At 42.1% G+C, this 19345-nt stretch overlaps 1 protein-coding gene across 1 annotated transcript in view; it reads left to right on the top strand.

The window, feature by feature from the left end:
• The window catches only part of LOC105683952, a 68923-nt gene that overhangs the window by 38666 nt on the left and 10912 nt on the right, over window positions 1-19345 (top strand). The window contains exons 2-4 of the mRNA XM_020851177.2: window positions 8869-9068; window positions 14385-14520; window positions 19160-19293. Of these exons, the coding sequence (XP_020706836.1) occupies window positions 8869-9068; window positions 14385-14520; window positions 19160-19293 (470 nt within the window). The remainder of the gene's footprint in view (window positions 1-8868; window positions 9069-14384; window positions 14521-19159; window positions 19294-19345) is intronic.

Genomic DNA, 19345 nt, shown 5'->3' with positions numbered 1-19345 from the left:
AGATTTCATTCTCTGAATTCGTCATTATATCGCTGCAACAAAAAAGGTAAATTTGATTTGAAACCGCGCCGCGCGTCGGCCGGATAACAATAAGAAGGCTTAAAGTAACGAGTTAACTTTTCTGAAGCAAGCTCGTTTAAGGGGGAAACAACAAAAGCTAGTCAGAAATTTTAGAAAGCGCCCCGCGGTTACAATATGAATTTAAATACCTTCGACTCCCCCTCCCTTTTTCCCCCATTGCCGCACCCCGACCGCCGCCACCCTTCACCTCGAACCTCCGCGGAATGAGGAATTAAATGCGGAGAAAATTGAAGAAAAGCTATACATGTATTTATACATTTATATTAAATGTGTATAGACGTTATACTCGAATAATGAAAACGACGTAATTCGCGAGGGATGAAAAAAAAAATTTTCGAAGAGCGTCGCGACGCGAAGAACTGAAAATGAAGGAAGAAAAAAAGAGAAAAAAAAAAAACATGTGAAAAGAAACGAAAGGAAAGTAGGGAAAAAAATTGCTTGTTGAGCTGTTCCTGAGGGAGGATATATATATATATATATAGGAGTGGGAGCGTGATGGTTCGGTATGAACTATTAGACGCACGATGTCCATAGCCAATTGTTCCCTCCGTATTCAGCTGTTTCAGGGCTGTCGTTGATGGGGAGACATAAACTTTCATGGCGTACGTCCCGACGGTAGCCGGGTTATACAAAAATAAATGGATCCTTTTTTCCAGATTCTTTTCGCCTCACCGTTGTCCTTCTTTTTCCACTCTGTCGTCATCTTCTTTTTGTTCTTACTGCGAAAATGGCCGCCTGACGGCGTCACCGTCGCCGGTCTTCTCGCGGGCAACAACCGACCGACGCCTACGTAGGTGTACACGTAGCGATGCTGCTGCGAGCATCCTTTGAACGTGTTGTATAATATATGGAGGACAAAATGGCAGAAAAAAAAAAAAAAAAAAAAATAGAAAAAATTACGCGTACAACGAAAGCGAGGGAATGAACGAAGGAAAGAAGCTAGAGCGACGCCTTATGGCCGCTTCCATTCCAATGAAAACGACATTTCATATAAAAATCGAGGAGCGGTCCGCACCCTCCCGCAGTTCCGTATACCCGTTTTACCGTTTTTCCCGTATAACCACATGTCTTTCTGTCTCGCATATTTTTCCCCTTTTTTTTTTTCTCTCCGCTTTCTACTTTCTCCACTTCCATTTACCTCGCGACACGATCTGCAGTTTTTTTCTTCAAGATACACTTCTACTCTTCCGTCGGATTTGAATAGATGTGCCACGAAAAATATATATACATACGTACGTATCCTGCGAAACGACCGAAAGCTCTTTATTTTAACTTTACGAACCTCGACTCCTACTTGGTTTTTTATTTATTTTATTTACTTATCGTTCATTTTTTTTCCACCGAAAATAAAAACGAATTCCCCTTCGAGTGATACGAGGGAAGAAAAAGCGAGAGAAACTGTTTTTTTTTTTTTTTTTTTTTTTTTCTTTGGTTTTAATCGGTACAAGTTTTCGACGTTTTGATTTTTCTTTTTTTTCTTCCATCTTTCTCGTTCGGGTTGCGAATAAAATTCGAAGAGAAGAAGGGAAAGGAGTAGAAGTGGAGAAAAATAAAAAGGAGGAAGAGAAAAAGAATTAATGGTTTTATCTTGCGTAATATTTCGCAATTTTTTTTTCAACCTCCTCCTTTTTTTCTCTTTAGGTCGGGCTACTATATTATACAGCATTTTGGCGGTGCGCTCGTACGAGGATCAGATGGTCGGTTGGGTTCTTCCTGCGAAAGCTCTCGCGCTCGATAAATCCCGCATTCATTTGTTATGCCGCCATAATTCATAGAGTTGATAATAAACCAGAAAGGGGTTTGGCCCACTTCCCCTTTTCTCTGTGACCAGCTCGTACTATTTGCCAATTCGCAAATACGAATTTATATTTACCATATAGAAATAATGGGATCGACGGATATACGTTGCGCGGGTGTGGTGAAGCGAGCTTGTTATAAAGCATTGTCGTCGCTGGTATATGTGACGCGTGTGTACACGTGGGCACATGTAATGCTCTCAATTTTAATTTGGTTACGTGAAAAGTTACGGTTCATTCGACCGCGGCGATTTGCCCTTCCGTTTTTTACCCACCAGGAGGGGCCGCGGGGTGGCGAGAATTCGGGGGAAAGGAGGAAAGGAGACTCGTCTCTTTTTATAAGGATTCTCCAGTGGAGTCGTAGCTTTTATCCAGTCTTCTTACTTCGAGATTTCAGATTAGTATGAGATTTACCAATCGAGCAGGATATCACGCTCGAACGATTTAATTTTATTTGTTTAAACAAACTTTCTACTCGTCTCTTTTTACCTATCAACTCGAATCACATCTCCCTCTCTCTCTCGCTCTCTTTCTCTCTCTCTCTCGCTCTCTTTCTACCGCCAAACTTTACGACTAATTTCATCCTCCCTCTCCCTCTCCTCCTCCTGCTTCTCCCCTCTCTCTCTCTCTACTTTTACTTATTCCCTTTTATTCAAAGAGTATAATTATTATTTCCCGGGGACGAATCACTTGAGGTAGATGAGCGGATAAAGAAAAAAGGGAAAATTGTTTCCAATTGCAAAACAAAATTCAAACTTTCGAAAGCTTCGGGCCTCTCACTAGACCATAGATAATCGTGTTTTTCGATTTTTGGAAATGATTCTCTTCAATTATCCAGTTTCTTCGAAATCCAATCGACTAAAAATTTGACGAACCTCCGCTCGCTTAAGGTTTGTAAAATATTCCGAAACGTGAGTGTCGGTTACACGCGATAAACTTACGGCTTACCACCTTTTCCCAAATTTATGTAGCCACCTGTGAAATACCCTGAATTATCCAAGGTTAACGAGACGACACGGTTACGTACGTTACACGCAGCCGAAAGCACACGTACATTCGAACGTCCTTGTCGGAGGTGCAGCGGTCCTTCTTCGTTCCTAACCAGATCTCACTCCGTCTGGAAATGACCTAGCGTTAGCTAACCTCGCGAATGTTAACCTGACCCGACTTAGCTCGGACCGTAGCCCAAATTGAGAGCGCCGAAGTTCCGCGAGGCAGGTACGCGGGGGTCTCGTCAATCTCGTACAGGTGTTTGCTCACGTGTTCGGCATCAAACAAACACGAGGGATTATAGCTACAAAGCTACGATAATTCGACGAGGAAATGTCATCGTCAACCCTAACCTATGCGGTTCATCAATATGGCGGACGAGCTGAAAACCGGCCAATGACGCTCCTGCGGAAACTATTTTATCGGTCGTTCCTCCCCCCCCTCCCCCCCTCGCTCTGGAATGATTTTCAATTCGGAGCGAAATGTTTTTTTTTTTTTATCCCCGTTTCTTTTTTTTGTCCTAGGGAATCAACAATCAAGGTTTGCGGTGACGCGGGGTCGGGTCAGGCTCCCATCAGATGGAATACTAAAATCCTGGGACGGTTTTTTCGTTCGACGGGGGATGCGTGACAAGCCGCGGGAAGTTCTCGTGTACATTTTAACGTTTATAACGAGCTAAATGTGCGTAGCGTTCGCGTGTTTTTCGGGTTACACTGTACGTAATACGCGCGGGTGGGCGAGTAAAATGACATATTGATTTTATATGGAACGGAGGGAGTCGAAAGCGACGTCGGCACAGGGAAAAGCACGGTGTGGAATAGCCGGCGAAAGCCAATTGTCTCCCTCGTCCCCGAACGCGCGAATTTGCGGGTATGACGAATCACTTCGGTGTTTCTACATCCAGTCGTACCCCCCCGCCCGCCCGCAACCCTCTTCCGAAAATCATTCCTCCGGAGTCTCACGTTCACCGTCGTATACAGACTCGATATCAACGAGGGAGATTTCGTTAGTTCTCCGTCGGTTTTAGTTGGTTTAACCAAAAGTTTTGTGTCCCCGCAGTAGCGCGAAGGTGGGGAAGGTTTTCGTTCCGCGGCAACGTTAGCTAGCTAGCTCGCTCGCTCTCTTTTTCCCACTCCTTACTTTCCCGCTCGTCGCGGAACGCGGGGAACGACGACGCGACGAGAGAAATAGGATCCGAGGAAATGAGTTTCATGGGAGTTTCACGGCAGTTTCAAAGGACTCTGATTGAACCGAAACCGTAAGATTGCCGGTCCGGCAAACCATCAAAGTGGCGGGGGAAACGTTCGCACACCTCGCAACTTGTACGTTGCACACGGCCGATAGAAAAATGCGCGCATCGAAACTGTTTCGTTTCCGTTGAACTTTTTTTTTCTACCGCCCCCCACTTTTTTCGGTTTTAATTTCTTGTTTCGGGGAGGGGGCGCGTTACCTTTCCGAACGCGCGGTGTACCGCGTATTTAAAATCACGTATTCCACGCGTACGTGTCTCCTGCCCCGAAAAATCCATTTTTATTATTCAATTACGCACGCACGGAGCACGTAAAACCTGACAATATATGTCGCAGCTGTTGCCACGCGGTAGACAATAATTTTACCCCTCAACTTCCGGCGAATTTCAGCAATTTAAGTGCTCGACTTTTTTCGACCTATCGGATTCAGTCTTCGGGGGATCTGGGCCAATGGACGATTTCGACCATCGAGTAGATCCTATCTGGAACGACGACTCCATCTTTTTCCAAATTTCGCCCATAAACTACAATACGGATAACCTCGAAATTCCACATCCGGCTACTCGCGTGCTGACACTGCGACAAATCTGGACCGAATCTATTTTCGTTCTTCTTGTTTCTCAACGTCCGGTGAGAACGAAGTATGTAACCGAATAACAATTTCCTGGAATAACCGATCGTCCGAATCGAAAAGAAGAAAAAAATTGGAAAAGTGCCTGTTGGCTCCGTGTCGTGTGCGCTTTCATCGATAATTGCACTTTTCGATATTTTTATCCTCGAAGGATAACTTGCCGTGCATTATTCGACGCGTTCGTCGTTCCACTTATGATTCGAAAGTAGGAGAGAAAAAACTCAATCAATGTCGGCGCAGCTATCGTCGAGCGTTTAGCCCGGATCTTTAGTACATATTTCCTCTCTTTCATGGGGTGGAAATTGAACGTGGAATGGCAGTCATTGCCGTGAGTCTAAAGCAGTGCAGAAACATCCGTATAGCCGGGTATACGCTGAAGAGAGACGTAGTAAACCAGTTTACAGTGCTAAACGTCAAACGAAATTTATTATTCCGACTGGTGCGGAACTGCTACCGGTCCACTACCACTGCTAGCTCCGCACTGAAATCCCCGGCTTTTAGCTCTCCCTATCACATGAAGCTGTAATGGTCGTGTAACCCCCCATTTCCGTCACGACGGTAACCCTCCCCCCTACCCCCCCTGCCCCCCACAACCAGACGTCGCGGAATTCCACCTGCATTTGCACTCCGACATCCGACCTCTTTTTGAAAGCCGTAAGCCACGGAGCCGTTCGTTGCTATACGTATATCGGCAATCTGATTTATTCCCTAAGAATTATTACTGCATCACGAAACGAACCCCAGCAGTCCAGGAGTTGATGGTACTAGGCAAGGGGAGGGACAGGGGGGGGGAGGGGGATGAGTGATCAGATTTTCAAAGACGTTTTACAGAAGATATTCCCCTTTTACCGCGACGTAACTTATAGTCCGCGTCGCCGTCGGCGATTTTTTTTTTTCGCGTCTACGAATAATCTTGGAATTTTCACGCTTTGTAGGTTAGGTGGTCCGAATCGGTCGTTATAACGAGTTCGAAAAGTTGTTGAAAAGATCTCCACACGGTATACGCGCACACACCGTACATACCTGTTTTCGATATCATTGTAAAAAAATTGTGGGACAAAAAAAGTGGAAGGAAAATTGGAAAAAAAAAAAAAAAATTTGCTATATTATAATTACATTTTCCACGGCGTGTACACGTACATCGATACGAGGTACACGAACATAAGCATGCGGAGCGACGTTTAAGTTGATCTTTCATGAAATTGATCCACCTTGATAAGAACTCTGTGCTGATGCTGTTTGCTCAAGGAGTCGCCATCTTTTTGCCTTTGGGTAGTTAAGTAGGAGGGATGGTGGATGTAAGAAAAGCGCGGGTGGGTGGGTATAGCCGGGATATAACCTTGTGTATCCATCCCGGGGTATGTACACTTTGATACTTGGATTCTGAAATTGTTTACACAAGACTTGCTTTGGCTCAAACTTAAGAAATCCGAAAGTATACATCAGGGTATATCCATAATCTATAGCAATTTTGAGCAAACAACTGTACACGTCGTACGTTTTTGCAGTACAACCATTTTTTTGTCTTTCGCCATTTTTCGTATTACCTACGTTTGTTTTATTCAATTTTTCGTCACACAGAAAACCGGACCTCCTTCTCAAGTGGCGGAAAAACCAAGCTAACCACTGCGGGGCGTAATTTATAAGTCTCTCGTCTAGAGATAATTAATGCTGCCGGGTCTAGAAAAATTGAGGGATAATTGGGGGAGGTCACCAAGTTTTTAAATTGCTAATTACCAACCCCTTGTACCGTTCACAATCAGCTGCGGTACGTATACTCAAGTTTGAGCGAAGACTAACGTGAAACGGGGAGAAACGTGGTTTTATTTATGAAATTTATAAACAAAAATATCTACGGAAAAACGAAGATGCGTGAAATGTGTTGGAAAGAAAATTGAATCCCTCCGCAAAAATTTGAGAGTGAAGGTAATTTCGTAGTTCCGAACATCCGCGATGACGTTTTACCCTGGACTTCTGACGTACAAAAACAAACGACAGTTGGAATTTCTGGTCTTGAAGGGGGTAGGGAATTAATTAAATCTATGCGTTCCGAAAACACATTCTTCTTCTCAACAACGGCTTGAGGTCAAACGACGGATAAATAGGTTTTCGAACCGGCTTGTTCCCCCCCTCCCCTTCCCGCCCCTTCCATTTCTTCCGTCTGTAATTCCATGAAAATCTCACCCACCCAGTACCCTCATACTATTTCGGACAGTGGTCCCGATGACGACGACATTCTTCCCGGAGATAAAACCACTAAATTCAGATATCGGGGTAAAGTTCTGGAGAGCCGAGATCGCGAGGAATGATAAGTGGCAACCCCCTACAGGACAAATGTGGCCCGTAGATCCCTCGGCATCGCCCCTTATTTTGAAGTATTCGCCGCTCTACTCCCTACTGTCCATGGATGTTGAACCCTCATCACCGTATCGTACGTACGAGGGGATTAAAAAAAAATATTCGACGACGAATCGCGCAGCGGATCATTTTTCAGCCGTACGTCGCGAAATAATTCACTTTCTTCGACGACGGAGCGAAAACGCTCGGTTTCTTTACTACCGAGCGGAGCGAAAGCTCGTGGACTTGCTCCGTCGGTAAAGAAGACATCGTGCGAATGAAATTTTTACTATTTTCGATCACGTGACCGGTGCAATTCGGTTGCCTGCATACAGGCGAATGGGACGTGCGTATTTACGCGGATGGTGCTCTTTCTTTCGGTTGAAAGTATAAAGTGAGGACAATAAAAGAGCCCCTTTTTTCCACTTGGAAAAGTCCACGGCGCGTCTCTTGAAAACTGCTTGTTGAGCATCAAGCGAGCAAGATAAGTTGTGGGACGTGCTGCGGGTTATCTTTTATGGATCATGGATCTCAATGATGTGGAAATTACCGGTATGATGAATCCGGCGGTGTGGATGTATCAACAAAAAATCGTGGTCCTTTCCGCCCAATTCAAACAAACAAGAAAATAAAACTCCGACAAATCTTTTGGGATATGTGAAAAAATACTCGAGTACATACCTGACCTTCGATAGTTCTCCTCGAATCATTTCGAACTCTTGTCAACTCGGTCGTAGATCGCGAATCGAATATTTTCTCAACATTTTGATGAAATAAAATGGTGAGATTGTCGACACGCAGATACGATTTCGAATAAATGAATTGATCGTTAATCTGAATAAAAAAAAAAAAGGAAGAAAAAAAAAAACTGATGTTATTGTAATTACAGTCGTGAACTATATCGCTGTTGTACAGGCTATTCAATTTAATTTTTATTATTGCCTGCACAGCCAGAATATAATATGCCCAGTTCATTATCGATATTGCGAATTTTATCCTTTCCGACTACACATATCTACCCCATTGTTCCCGGGAGTTGCTCGTTTCGAATTAATATACTGAAATTGAAGTCGTAGTTTATCTGGAGCGCCAGATTATCGCCTGTACTCCAGATTATGAACTGGGACAGTAAAAAAAAAAAGAAAAAGGAAACCCATTTTAATTTTTCTTCTTTTCTTTCTCAATTTTCCCGTCAACAATCGCTTCCACCCCTTACTGTATACGGTCGCCGTGACATGCGGCGTTTACAAGAAAATAACTTTCTGTTTCGGACGTATATCCATTATTTTTTTGTTTCCTTTTTTTCTTCCCCGCTACTTACTTACAGTTCTCCGTTGTTTCTTCTTTTTACCATAATGCGTATAGTCGCCTCGCTCGACTCTCGGTTTCTAAGATCCTAAGCATAAGCTGACGCCCGTAGAAGCCTGGGTTGGAATAAAAGTGCTTCGCTAATTGGTTAGATTGTGTTAAGGTACTTTTAATACTTGAAAGCTTTATAATTATCATCATGATATAATTTTAAAAAATTAGCTCGAATAAAACCGTAGAGGGTTGGTTCGTCGGCACGGCTCGTTTCCATATTTTTTTTCCCCGTCCTTTGACGTCATCTCTGATAAGCTTGGGTTAGCAGCGTCGCATCTCCGACCCCTTTTTTTTCCGTTTATTTATTCATCCATTTTTCCATTTCTTTTTTTTTTTTTTTGTCGTTACTCCTAAATCCAACCTGACGATAAATCCCATTGAAATCCAAATAAAATAATCACAACCTCGTCTCGTGTTTCAGGTGACATCAAAGTCGAAGTTCGTGTTCCGAAGGAAGCGGAAGTTGGTAAAAAGGTCAACCTCACATGCGAATGGCGGCTGACCGGTACCAGTAAATTATACACGGTAAAATGGTACAAGGACGATCACGAGTTCTTCCGATACGTACCGGAAAATCATCCGAGGATACAGACTTTTCCACAGCCCGGAGTATATCTGGACGTGAGTTAATTTGAGAATGAAAAAGTGTATTGTGTTTTTGTACAATAATTATACCTAATGTGCGGAGTTTTACGTACGCGGGACGTGGTGTACGTGTAACATGTACGAAGAGCGGGCAACGAATGGAATGAGATTAAAATAAATGTTGTGACCGTTGGGTCGTCGAGGTGCTCCTACCGGGCTATAATTTAATTTCATACTTTTGTCACCGCAATTTATTGTTGTTGAGGTTCTAGTTAAATCCTCTAATTTGTGGTATATGTCCTAAGTTGGTCAGAGACACTTCAACACTTCACACTTGGATATACAGGTTATACGGGGGGGCGGGTTGGTGGTTGTTGAAACGTTGGTGGTTTAACGGATAGCGGTACTTTACCAAAACACGAATTTCCTTTTGGTTACAAAACAAAGCAACGCCATCAAAGACTTGCAGCAAAGTTCACACCAACCGTACCGTAGAGTGAGAGTCATCAACTTACTTACTCCGTGCCCAACCCCTATGACTACGACCAACAATTCCACATCTTTGATTTGTAGAGGTCCCCGCGTAAACTATCCAAACCTCAAAAGTTTGTTCGCCGTTAGTCGAACAACGACGCAACACCGCGACGAATCGAAAACTGATTCGAAACAGACGCGAGAACGGCGCGCGGTATCATCCGTCAAAATATTTTTACACGTCAACTCAACGATCCATCTGATTACTTAATTAATTTCAACCGCGGTGATACTAATCTTAGGTACTACGGGGATCGAACAATCGGGTTTCAGACACCGGATTCCCTCATGTATATCTGAAATAACGTAGTCGAAATTAATCTACCCGAATATATGGATGATTCGTTGGAAAGTTTCGAATACTCTACTAGCAATTTCCAAATTGCGATGGGGTGAGGTCGGAGTAACCAAGGTATACCGCGTTTCACAGTTATGGTATAGGTAGCGGGTATTAAACCTTCTGACAATCAACTCTACCGGTTGCATATACACCTGGATAAATCCACTCTGTTGATGAAGGGAAACTCGAACAAGAGATTGTTCGAGTGGTCAGTATTACATTGTAGGTTATGTACACCGTACAGTTAACCGCATGAATGCCTCGGGTTTTATAACCTGATTGGAAATTTCCGTACTACTTCCGGAGTCTGTTTTCACTCGTTAAATTCGGATAATTTTTGCTATCGATGGACGCGACGAGGACCTCAGAAAACCTCACGTTAGTAGTCCGAATTTAATTGATAAGGGTGTCAGTTGGACGGCCGGCTGCGGTAACCTGATCAAGTTCCCATCAATCAATCATCCAATTTCCCATGGTACCGTGTAGTTGTTGCGATTGGTTAGCTTTTATTGCTAGTCTAGCGAAGGTTGAATAAAGTAAGGTTAGTAAAGGCGCTGAAATAGCGCCGGACGATTCGAAAGCGGAATTGGTCCGATGTAACAGATTCACGTTTGGCGAGTACTAATTGGACCTTCGATGTGGCCTAATCGAACGTGAGCCCCGAACGCCAACGGCGTAACAAAATTCAATGGAAGAACGAACACGCGAATGTACCACATCAGAATCGCTCGCATAATTCATTCTAAATTTATTTTTCAACCACTCGCACGGAAAATTCGATCACGAATATAATTTTTGAGTATGAGAGTAGCGAGAAAAATTCATCTTTCCGTGAAAGAAAGAAAATCGTAGCTGAAGCTGCATAACTTTTTCAAAATTTGATGTATTCTTGAACTGAGAAAATGTGAGATTCAAAATTTTTCCGTCATTTTTGTTAGGGAAGCGTCGGGTTTGAAAATGGCGTGAAACGAGGTAGGTTGAGAAGATGATAATTCAAGAGGTAACTATAAAGCGCTGTACGCGTGATAATATTTGAGGATAACGAGACATAGCCCCGCAGGTGGCTTCCTCGTAATAGTTGACAGATCTTTGAATTATTATGGTGTGAATCTGAAGATCCTTTTGTCTATTCAAAGTCTAGACTATCTAGACATACTCCGCGGACGTGTATGGAAGATTAGAACTTCATCAAGTCAGCGGGTACTCGTATTATGCAAGTTGCAGGCTACATCGGAAAATTCACATCCTAAATTCATGGTTTCTCACATACCCATCTGTGTACCCGTCGCATGGTTTATGTTATAATCATTACATCGCCGTTCACTGTTCACCACTTACATGTACTTGAACGTACATAATTTATATATATATATATATTTATCCAGAAATCTACGCTTCTGCTGATACATATATTCGCATATCATTTACTGTAAATACATACCTGCTGATACAAATTTCACGTGATGCAAATTGCATTAAATTGTTACCGGTTCGCCATAGACCATACACGTTGTATATATAGTCCACCAACCATATCGTTGCAATTAGTCATAGTTAATGCAGACGTCATCAACTCCGGGTCCGGTTACACGATGAGTCGAATTCAAAATGGTATGCGATTACATTACGCAACATTAATTCCAAACTGATTACATTTTCAACCTTCTTCCTTCGGGCCAATTTTTTTTCATTTCTACTTTTTTCTTTCTAATCATTTTTTCGTCGGCATTTTCTACGGAGGGAACAAGTATAGATTAGCGTGATCGTGATTATACACAAACGCGTGTAGTCGAGCGTCGTTCTTTTTTATCATGTCTTTTTTTTGTTCCTCTCTCTTTTTCATTTTGCTTTTTTTTAGTCCTGAGCCTTAGGGGTAAAAGAAGTAGGCACTGAATATTGATGCTATACTTAAGATCCATTAAAAGTTCATACAAAACCTTAGGTACTTACGTTTTTTTTCCTTCTTTTTTTTATTCTATCTCACGCGGTCGTAAATCAATTTGATTAAAAAGTAGTGGAAGAGTTTTTCCTTTTTTTTTTTTTTTTCTGCCTCTTCTCCTTTTGTTTTTGCACGATACCTCAGTCGACGCTAATCATTTGTGAACATTTGAAAATCCTTATAAAAATTATTATCCTTTGAATAATTCAACAACTGACGTTATCCGCTTGCGCGGGAGAAAAAAGAAAAGGATAAAAAATTGAATGAAATTTGAAAATCTGTATCAAAGTTACTATCGTTCGAATAATCCATACACTGATGATTTCCACGTGCGCGCAAGAAACAAAAAAAATTGAATGGAATTCGAAAAATCAAAAAACAAAAATTTCTGCACATCATCGAATGTTCAAACTACGGAATAACTTTTCTGCTATAACAATAGGGAAACAAAGGAAAAAAAACAGGATGAATGGACCAAAAAAGAGGAAAAATCACAGGTTATCTGTATAAAACGAATCGCGAAGTAGGTATATACATATATGAACGTATAGTATAGGTAGTTATGCGAACATTAAAAAGTGCTTTGTTATTCGTATACTCGACATTCTATGGGTCGTATGTATGGAAATTTAAATCGAGGACATGCGTTGCAGTACTGCAGTCGTTTCGCAAATATGTGGTTGTAGTTTTCACTTTTTTTACGGGCAACAAGAACTAAGTATATCGAACGTTATGAAATTTTTATATATGTAATATCGTATCTCCGGCGTTGTACGCATGAGTATCATGTAATATTCATTTTTTGATCTTTGAAAAGATTTAACAACTCTGACGAGAGAACAAAAAACATAAAAAAAAGTAATACCCTAGCAAAGAAGAAGCGGTGGAGGAGCGAAGAACAAAAAAAATCGTAAAACAAAACGGGGAAAAAAACAAAAAAAGATGAAAAGAAAAAGTAAAAATTTTGTATCCTAGGGGGGTAATTTTTCTCTTACCCGGGCGATGTTGTTAAAAACAAAAAAGTTATATAAACCGAGTTTTTTTCCGCCCGTTCCTTTTTTTTTTTATAACCAAGTCTGGTGCAAACCGATGTGGAAGGAAATTTTTTTTTTTTCGGTCGATGTTTTTAGAAGAAAAAACTAAAAAAAATTCTAAAAAGTCGCGTCCAATTTGTACTGCTTTATATTATGTATGTGTATATATTATAATTTTTTTTTTCCATTTTATTTTAGTTATTTTCTTCTCTTTCCTTGTGTCTTTTTTTATCTCCTGCGGGACTTAGACTCGCGGCAGCTCCACAGTAAAATCTCTTATCAAAGTAAGCCCTTTAAAGACAAACGACCGAGCATTTCGCGGTTTCAGCTCCTCTTCTCCTTCTCCTTCTTCTTCTTCTTCTTCTTCGCCAGGAGTCTCTGCAGTCACACCCCGTTTTTGACCCCAACAATTTGTCTCCGAAACTCTCACGGGGTGGTTTCAGCACAGTGTCAACTGGGAATAGAATGAGTTGCGGATACCGATAAAGTAGACGACTAACGTCAACGTCGACGGATTCTAATTATCCGTCTTTTGTTGCCCGAAAACTGGAACCACGTGATATTCATTGTAGTTTGTATGATATGAAAAAACAAAAATCATCAAACATAATAAAACAATTACAGGGCGTTTCTCGATATTCGTTTACAATTTTTTTTTCTTCTCGAGATTCTGCTCCATTCAATTTTCTTCGCAAAACTTCACATGCAGCACAACCTCGGTATGCTATATTCATTGCTTGTGATTAAGTTAAATAAACACGCCACGAGTGAATGTTATAAAATTTTACACACCGCGTATACCTTGAATAGCACCGAGGTTTTTCATAAAAAATTCATACTTTTAAATAATATAAAAACCCGCCGTCGAGATTGCTCCGTCCATACGTACGTATACATGTACCGCTAGCTTTTATAAGTATAACAAAAGTTTTAAATTTTACCGGTGCAAACAGACGCGAAAGTTCTTTTTTTTTCCATTTTCTCAAAAAACCTACGGTTGTATAAATAAAAAATTATCGAAAAAAGAAAAAGAAAGGAAAGATATTTTTTGTTTCATTTGTAGAGATCTGACGCACGGCTCGTCTTTTCGGTTCAGACCACGAAATGAGGGACTAGTAGAACCAGAAGCGACAATAACGGCGGCTCCATTGATGTTTCCGTTGTCAGTTTTCGTGACCTTGAACGGCGGTCGCAATGTTTTGAAAAAGTATTTTCCGGCTCGTTTGTTGAAACATCAATTGATGAACGTAGCATTGGCGGCCATTTTGTAGTAATCTACATGCTCAAAACATGGCCGCCGCTCGCACGAGGTCACGAAAACTGGCAACAACAAAATGGCGCGGAAAGCTGTACAACGTCGATGAAAAACAATGTCGCATGTAAACGCATATACCTGGTGAAAAAAATGAAAAGGGATGAGGATGTACATGAGCGGAGGGGATGTATGAGATTATGTGCCCACTCCAGCGCCATTACTTGAACAAACACATTTCGTTTGTCCTCAGAAACAGGCCAACACGGAGAACTCGATACGTCTGACAAACCTAACACTCGAATCATCCGGACAATATAAATGCGAAGTATCGACGGAAGCGCCATCGTTCGCCACGACGTTCTTATCGGCGAATCTCACCGTTGTTGGTAAGCAATAATTAATTCATTAATTGAGCAATTGATTAGTTGTGTCATTCGTCTTTGAAAGATCGAAAACAATCCTGATTATAATCATAGTGACCCGGTTGTTTCGGAGTGGAAAAAAAAAATTACCTTCGGTGGTGCGACTATTTCAACTTCCGTTAACGCGATATCCTCTTTTGAATTGAAATACGAGAGTACAAAAGGCAAAAAGAAAATTAAATAAAAATGAAAAAAAAAAACTAGAATCGAATAAAAACTAAGAATGAAAGAAAGAAAAAAGAAGAATTAAACAAAAGAGGAGAAAGAGGAAGAAGAAAGAAATTCCCTCAACGCCAAAAAACTTTTCACACTTCTTTCTAAAGTTTACCACAATCGACTCTGCAGTCGACGCCGGCAGGTCCTGACACTTCCATGTATACCCTATGCTATAGTTATTGGAATTCTTTACTCGGATGTCCGATAACGTTGGCTCTCCCGTTCACGTTCACGTCGCCGATGCGCTCGTGGTTGAGGAAAAAATAAAATAAATAAAGGTGGGAAAAAGGAAAATTAATAAAAAATACATTCGACTTCTTCTTCTTTCTTTATTTCTTTCCCACCAAAATTTTTCCAGTTTCATAATTGTTGTACGTACAATGTGCGGCTATCGATAAAGTATATGACGAAATAAACGTGGCCAAAAAAAAGGGGTTGACGAGGGAGAACGCGATAAAGAACCGATAATATTAAAACAAAAGCAAAGGGGGGCGGAGGGGAAAAAAAAGGTCAAATTTCGGTGTCGCGAGAAGGAGGTTAGGTGGTCATATAGACGGTCATATCTCGTCTGGGCTGACCATGTCAGCAGTGAAGCGCGTCGTCGTCGTCGTCGTCGTCTTTGAGCGATGAGGAGAAAAACAAGTGACTTCGTTGCCGGAAAGAGAAAAGAGGAAGGGAGGGGTGGCATGAAAAAGGAGAGGAAAAATAGGAAGGAGAAAAAGCATCGGGGCAGAGGAAGATAGCGAGGAGGAAGGGGTTACAGGAGATCTGGAGGACGGCGGATGGCCTGTATAAGCATAAGAGGAAAGAAGTCTTCGGGATGGGGGGGGGGGGGAGGGGGGTTAGGTTTCGGTTTAGTGGAAGGGCGGTGGAAGTTGGCGGATGCTATTGCCAGGTTGGCGCGGGGCCAGCATCAGTCAATCAGCAGTAGATAACCTACGGATTCGTCTTGCCTAGCTGGCATAAAAACTATTGCGGCTTATACCAACCCGAGCAAAGAAAAACCCCTTCAGGAAACTCCCTATAACGCTGCGCACCCACGGGATACACATCGTCCAACATCAACCGCTAACGATGTTTTTGTCAATCCGTACGCACGGACCACATGCAACCGTAACTCGGTTCGGCTTCCTCTTCCCAGACATCTTGACAAATTTTTCATTCCCATTTCTTCTTCTTCTTCTTTTCGTTATTAATTTCGCGACGTTTGTTAGGTTATGTTTGTCCTAAAACTGCTCGTACGCATATGATGAAAATATTGTGCCCACGGAAACCGCTTGCGAATCTCCTCCTCACCTCGTCTATGTCAGCCGCACGAGTGCGGTAGCGAACTAATACGAGTAATTAACTAATCTCGCAATTAGTCGAACTCATTGCAGGTTATGCACATCGTGCAAGTTGCGGCTCTCGACGTTGTTCGGATGCAATTATTTCAATATCCTCGTTGCTAAAAAAAAAAAAAAGAAAATATCCGCTGACTTTTCCGAACTGCCGCAGTTTCGGGATCTTCTTTTTACTAGAACATGTGAAACGGATGAAAATCATCCGACGAATAAATTCGGATGCAAGGATAAAGATGGCGTGGAACTCCGATTATGAAAATGTGTTGGAGAAACGAATTGGGAAATAAAGGAACAGGAAGTGGAAAGAACAAAAAAAAAAAAAACGTAAAAAGATAAAAATCTGTACCAGAAGATTAAACAATTGTATTCACCGAGTAAGGGAGTAAACGGTAATTAAACAAAGACAAAAGGCGTAACATTAATCGTCGGAGCCTGCGGACTCGCCGTCGTGATATACAACAGCGTTGGAAACAGCAGCACGAACGCAAGAATCGTGGGTAGGGTATTTACGCAGAGGGTGTGGGTCGGCTAACCTGGTGGGTGGTTGCTGTTTTTTTTGAGTTAATAAATTTCGTCCCCACGGTGTAAAATTGAGTGCGGTAGGTGGAGATTCCGCGGCAGAGTTTGCCTAATATCAATGAAGCCATATGTTCCGTAATGTCGCGATTTCTATGATAACGCGTCCCACGCTTCGGAGGTTTTATATGCCCGCCACCGACGAATATTCCCGGAAACGGACTTATCTTATTTTACGCAACCCCGAGTTTTCCCAAACGCGTATCTACGCACACATCTCGAAGGCAGGAAGAATAGGTGACACTAAAAAAAAAAAAAATTTCGAAAAATTGTGTCGACGCGAATTTTGAGTTTGCAACAATTTTTTTGATTTTCGTTGTTTGACAGTTGAAGAAAAAGTAAAAATGTCCGCAGACGCGCGATAGATTTTATTAGATTTATTTTCCTCGCGTCGAGAAAACCTCAACCTGGTATTTTTTTTTTTTTTTTTTTTCTCTCGTTGGCATCCTCCGGCACGTCGCTTACGGCGATAGTATAAGTACAATAAGCACGCGCTATAGATGATTCTTCCTGAACGAATCCGAAGCCGGAGATTAGATTCGATGGAATAATGAATTCTCGAGGAGTTCGCGGGTGACCTCGATCAACGGATTAAGGAAGAGGAGAACTGCTAGTTTATAATACAACGAGAAAAACAAGGGCATATAATATAATACGCGAGATTCCGAACTTCTTTTTTCTCTTCTATTTTCTTATCCTCACGTACTTATTTCCGGTCATCTTTTTCCGCCTGGGATTCCGAAAGTCTCGATATCAAAAGTTTTTCCCCCACCAGCGGAGGCGTTTCGTCCCGCGGCTGAAAAATCGCACCGTCATCGTCATCGGGATTTGTGAAAAATTCTAGGAATTGACGCCGCTCGACTGTACGTAACCACGGGGTATATACGCGCGGCTAGATATGCAACCGCGCAGATAACCCAGTTGCAGATGGAGGCGGGGGGGGGCGACGGTGAGAGTTCGAAGGCGGGACGTCAAGGATCATCGGGAAGAAATTAATTAAATCGGGTTCGGATAATCGATTGCCTCCGATGACCCGGGATTTAATTTGATTTATAAATCGACAAGAATTCAAAGACTAATTTTCGGATGATTGAACGTCCGCGTCAATGTCACGAGATCCTCGGAAAGTTTATAACCAACCTACACGTACATCCCGTACAGATGGGGCTTCGATCGGAGCGAGCGATTCACGATGCGAAAATCTTCTTTTCTTCACTAAAATTGTTATAATTATTGCGACCCGCGCAATCTTTACATGTTCGGAGGAAGTAAATAAAATCTCTCCGCCCCCCGCCGACAAATGAACTTAATATTTAACCCACGTGGCGGCACTTTAGGTTTTTGGAATTAAAAGAGGTCCCTACTACGTGCCTGGATTGGATTTAGTCCCGGTCAATGAGGGTTGAAGAAAAGGGTAAATGGGTTCCTCCTTTTGCTCAGTGGATTATTAACTCCGAATCCACTTCGTAAATACGACATAACAACAACTATTTATATAGGTACATATATATACAATATGTATGTACAGACCCATTCACCGCTCCAGGTAAAACGAATCGAAGGGGTGGGCAAAATACGTGATGGTTTGTTATTCGTTTCACCTGTATTCCCCGCACTCGGATGAAAATGAGAGTGAAGAATTTTGAACTTGAAAAAAAAAAAAAAAAAATAAAAAAAGAAACGGAGAAGGAGAAGGAGAGAAGTTGTTGACGAAAATGAATCGCCTTACCCTCGGTGTAAACATCGAAAAAGAGAAAAATAAGGCAAAAAAAAAAACACAAGTAAAGAAGGTCCTACTTTTTTTTAGGGGATGATAAGCTGCGGAGAGCTTCTTTTACATCTCGTCGTCCCCCGGCTTGGGGTTGCCTCGTATCTCGTTCGGTTTAATGAGATGAGAGCGGGTCAAAAAATCTCGTTTGTTCAATGAAGATTATATACGATAGCGTATATGGAGAGTCGGTAGAATTGACAGAAATTTAATTACCCCGTGGGTTCTTGAAACAGACGAGTTCGCGTGCAGAGCGGCGTATACCTGCTCCCGTTGCCCACGGTGTTAAAGCAAGCTAGAGAGGACGACTAAACGTGCGGATATCTACCGTAATCCGCTGTACCAATTAACGCCATTAGGCCACCAGGCCACCTGATAAACCTAATTAAACCTGATAACCGTTAATAGCCCGAATAATGCTAGCGTCACACGTAATGACGTTACGCGCGATGGGGGGAATCGAACGGCGTACTCGTTCGAAAAATTTCAAGGAAAAAATATCGACGAAATCGAACGGAAAAAAAAAGAAACAACGGCGACGAACCCTTCGAAGAAGAAGCAAAAAAAAAAAAATCCCCGCGAATATCGGAATACGGAGGAAAAAAGAAACTTGCTACCGTTTTCAAATTTTTCTCACCTTTTCTTCTGATAATGAATAATTCGTAATTGTTTTTGTTTTTTGTCCATTGTTTCATGAAAGCTCTTCCGGAAAGACCTCCGGAAATAACGGGTCTGTCCTCTCAGTATGCCGTTGGGGAAAATGTAACGGCTAACTGTACAACATGGCCGTCACACCCCCGAGCATCTATGTCCTGGACTATCAACGGTGAACCGGTGAGTATCAAATCGCCGTCGGCAATTACGTTAAGGGGGTACGACTGCGTAT

This window comes from Athalia rosae, chromosome 5 (assembly GCF_917208135.1).
Source record: "Athalia rosae chromosome 5, iyAthRosa1.1, whole genome shotgun sequence".
Taxonomy (NCBI): domain Eukaryota; kingdom Metazoa; phylum Arthropoda; class Insecta; order Hymenoptera; family Athaliidae; genus Athalia; species Athalia rosae.
Note: the sequence above shows the minus strand (reverse complement) of the source record. Positions and strands in the feature narration are given on the sequence as shown.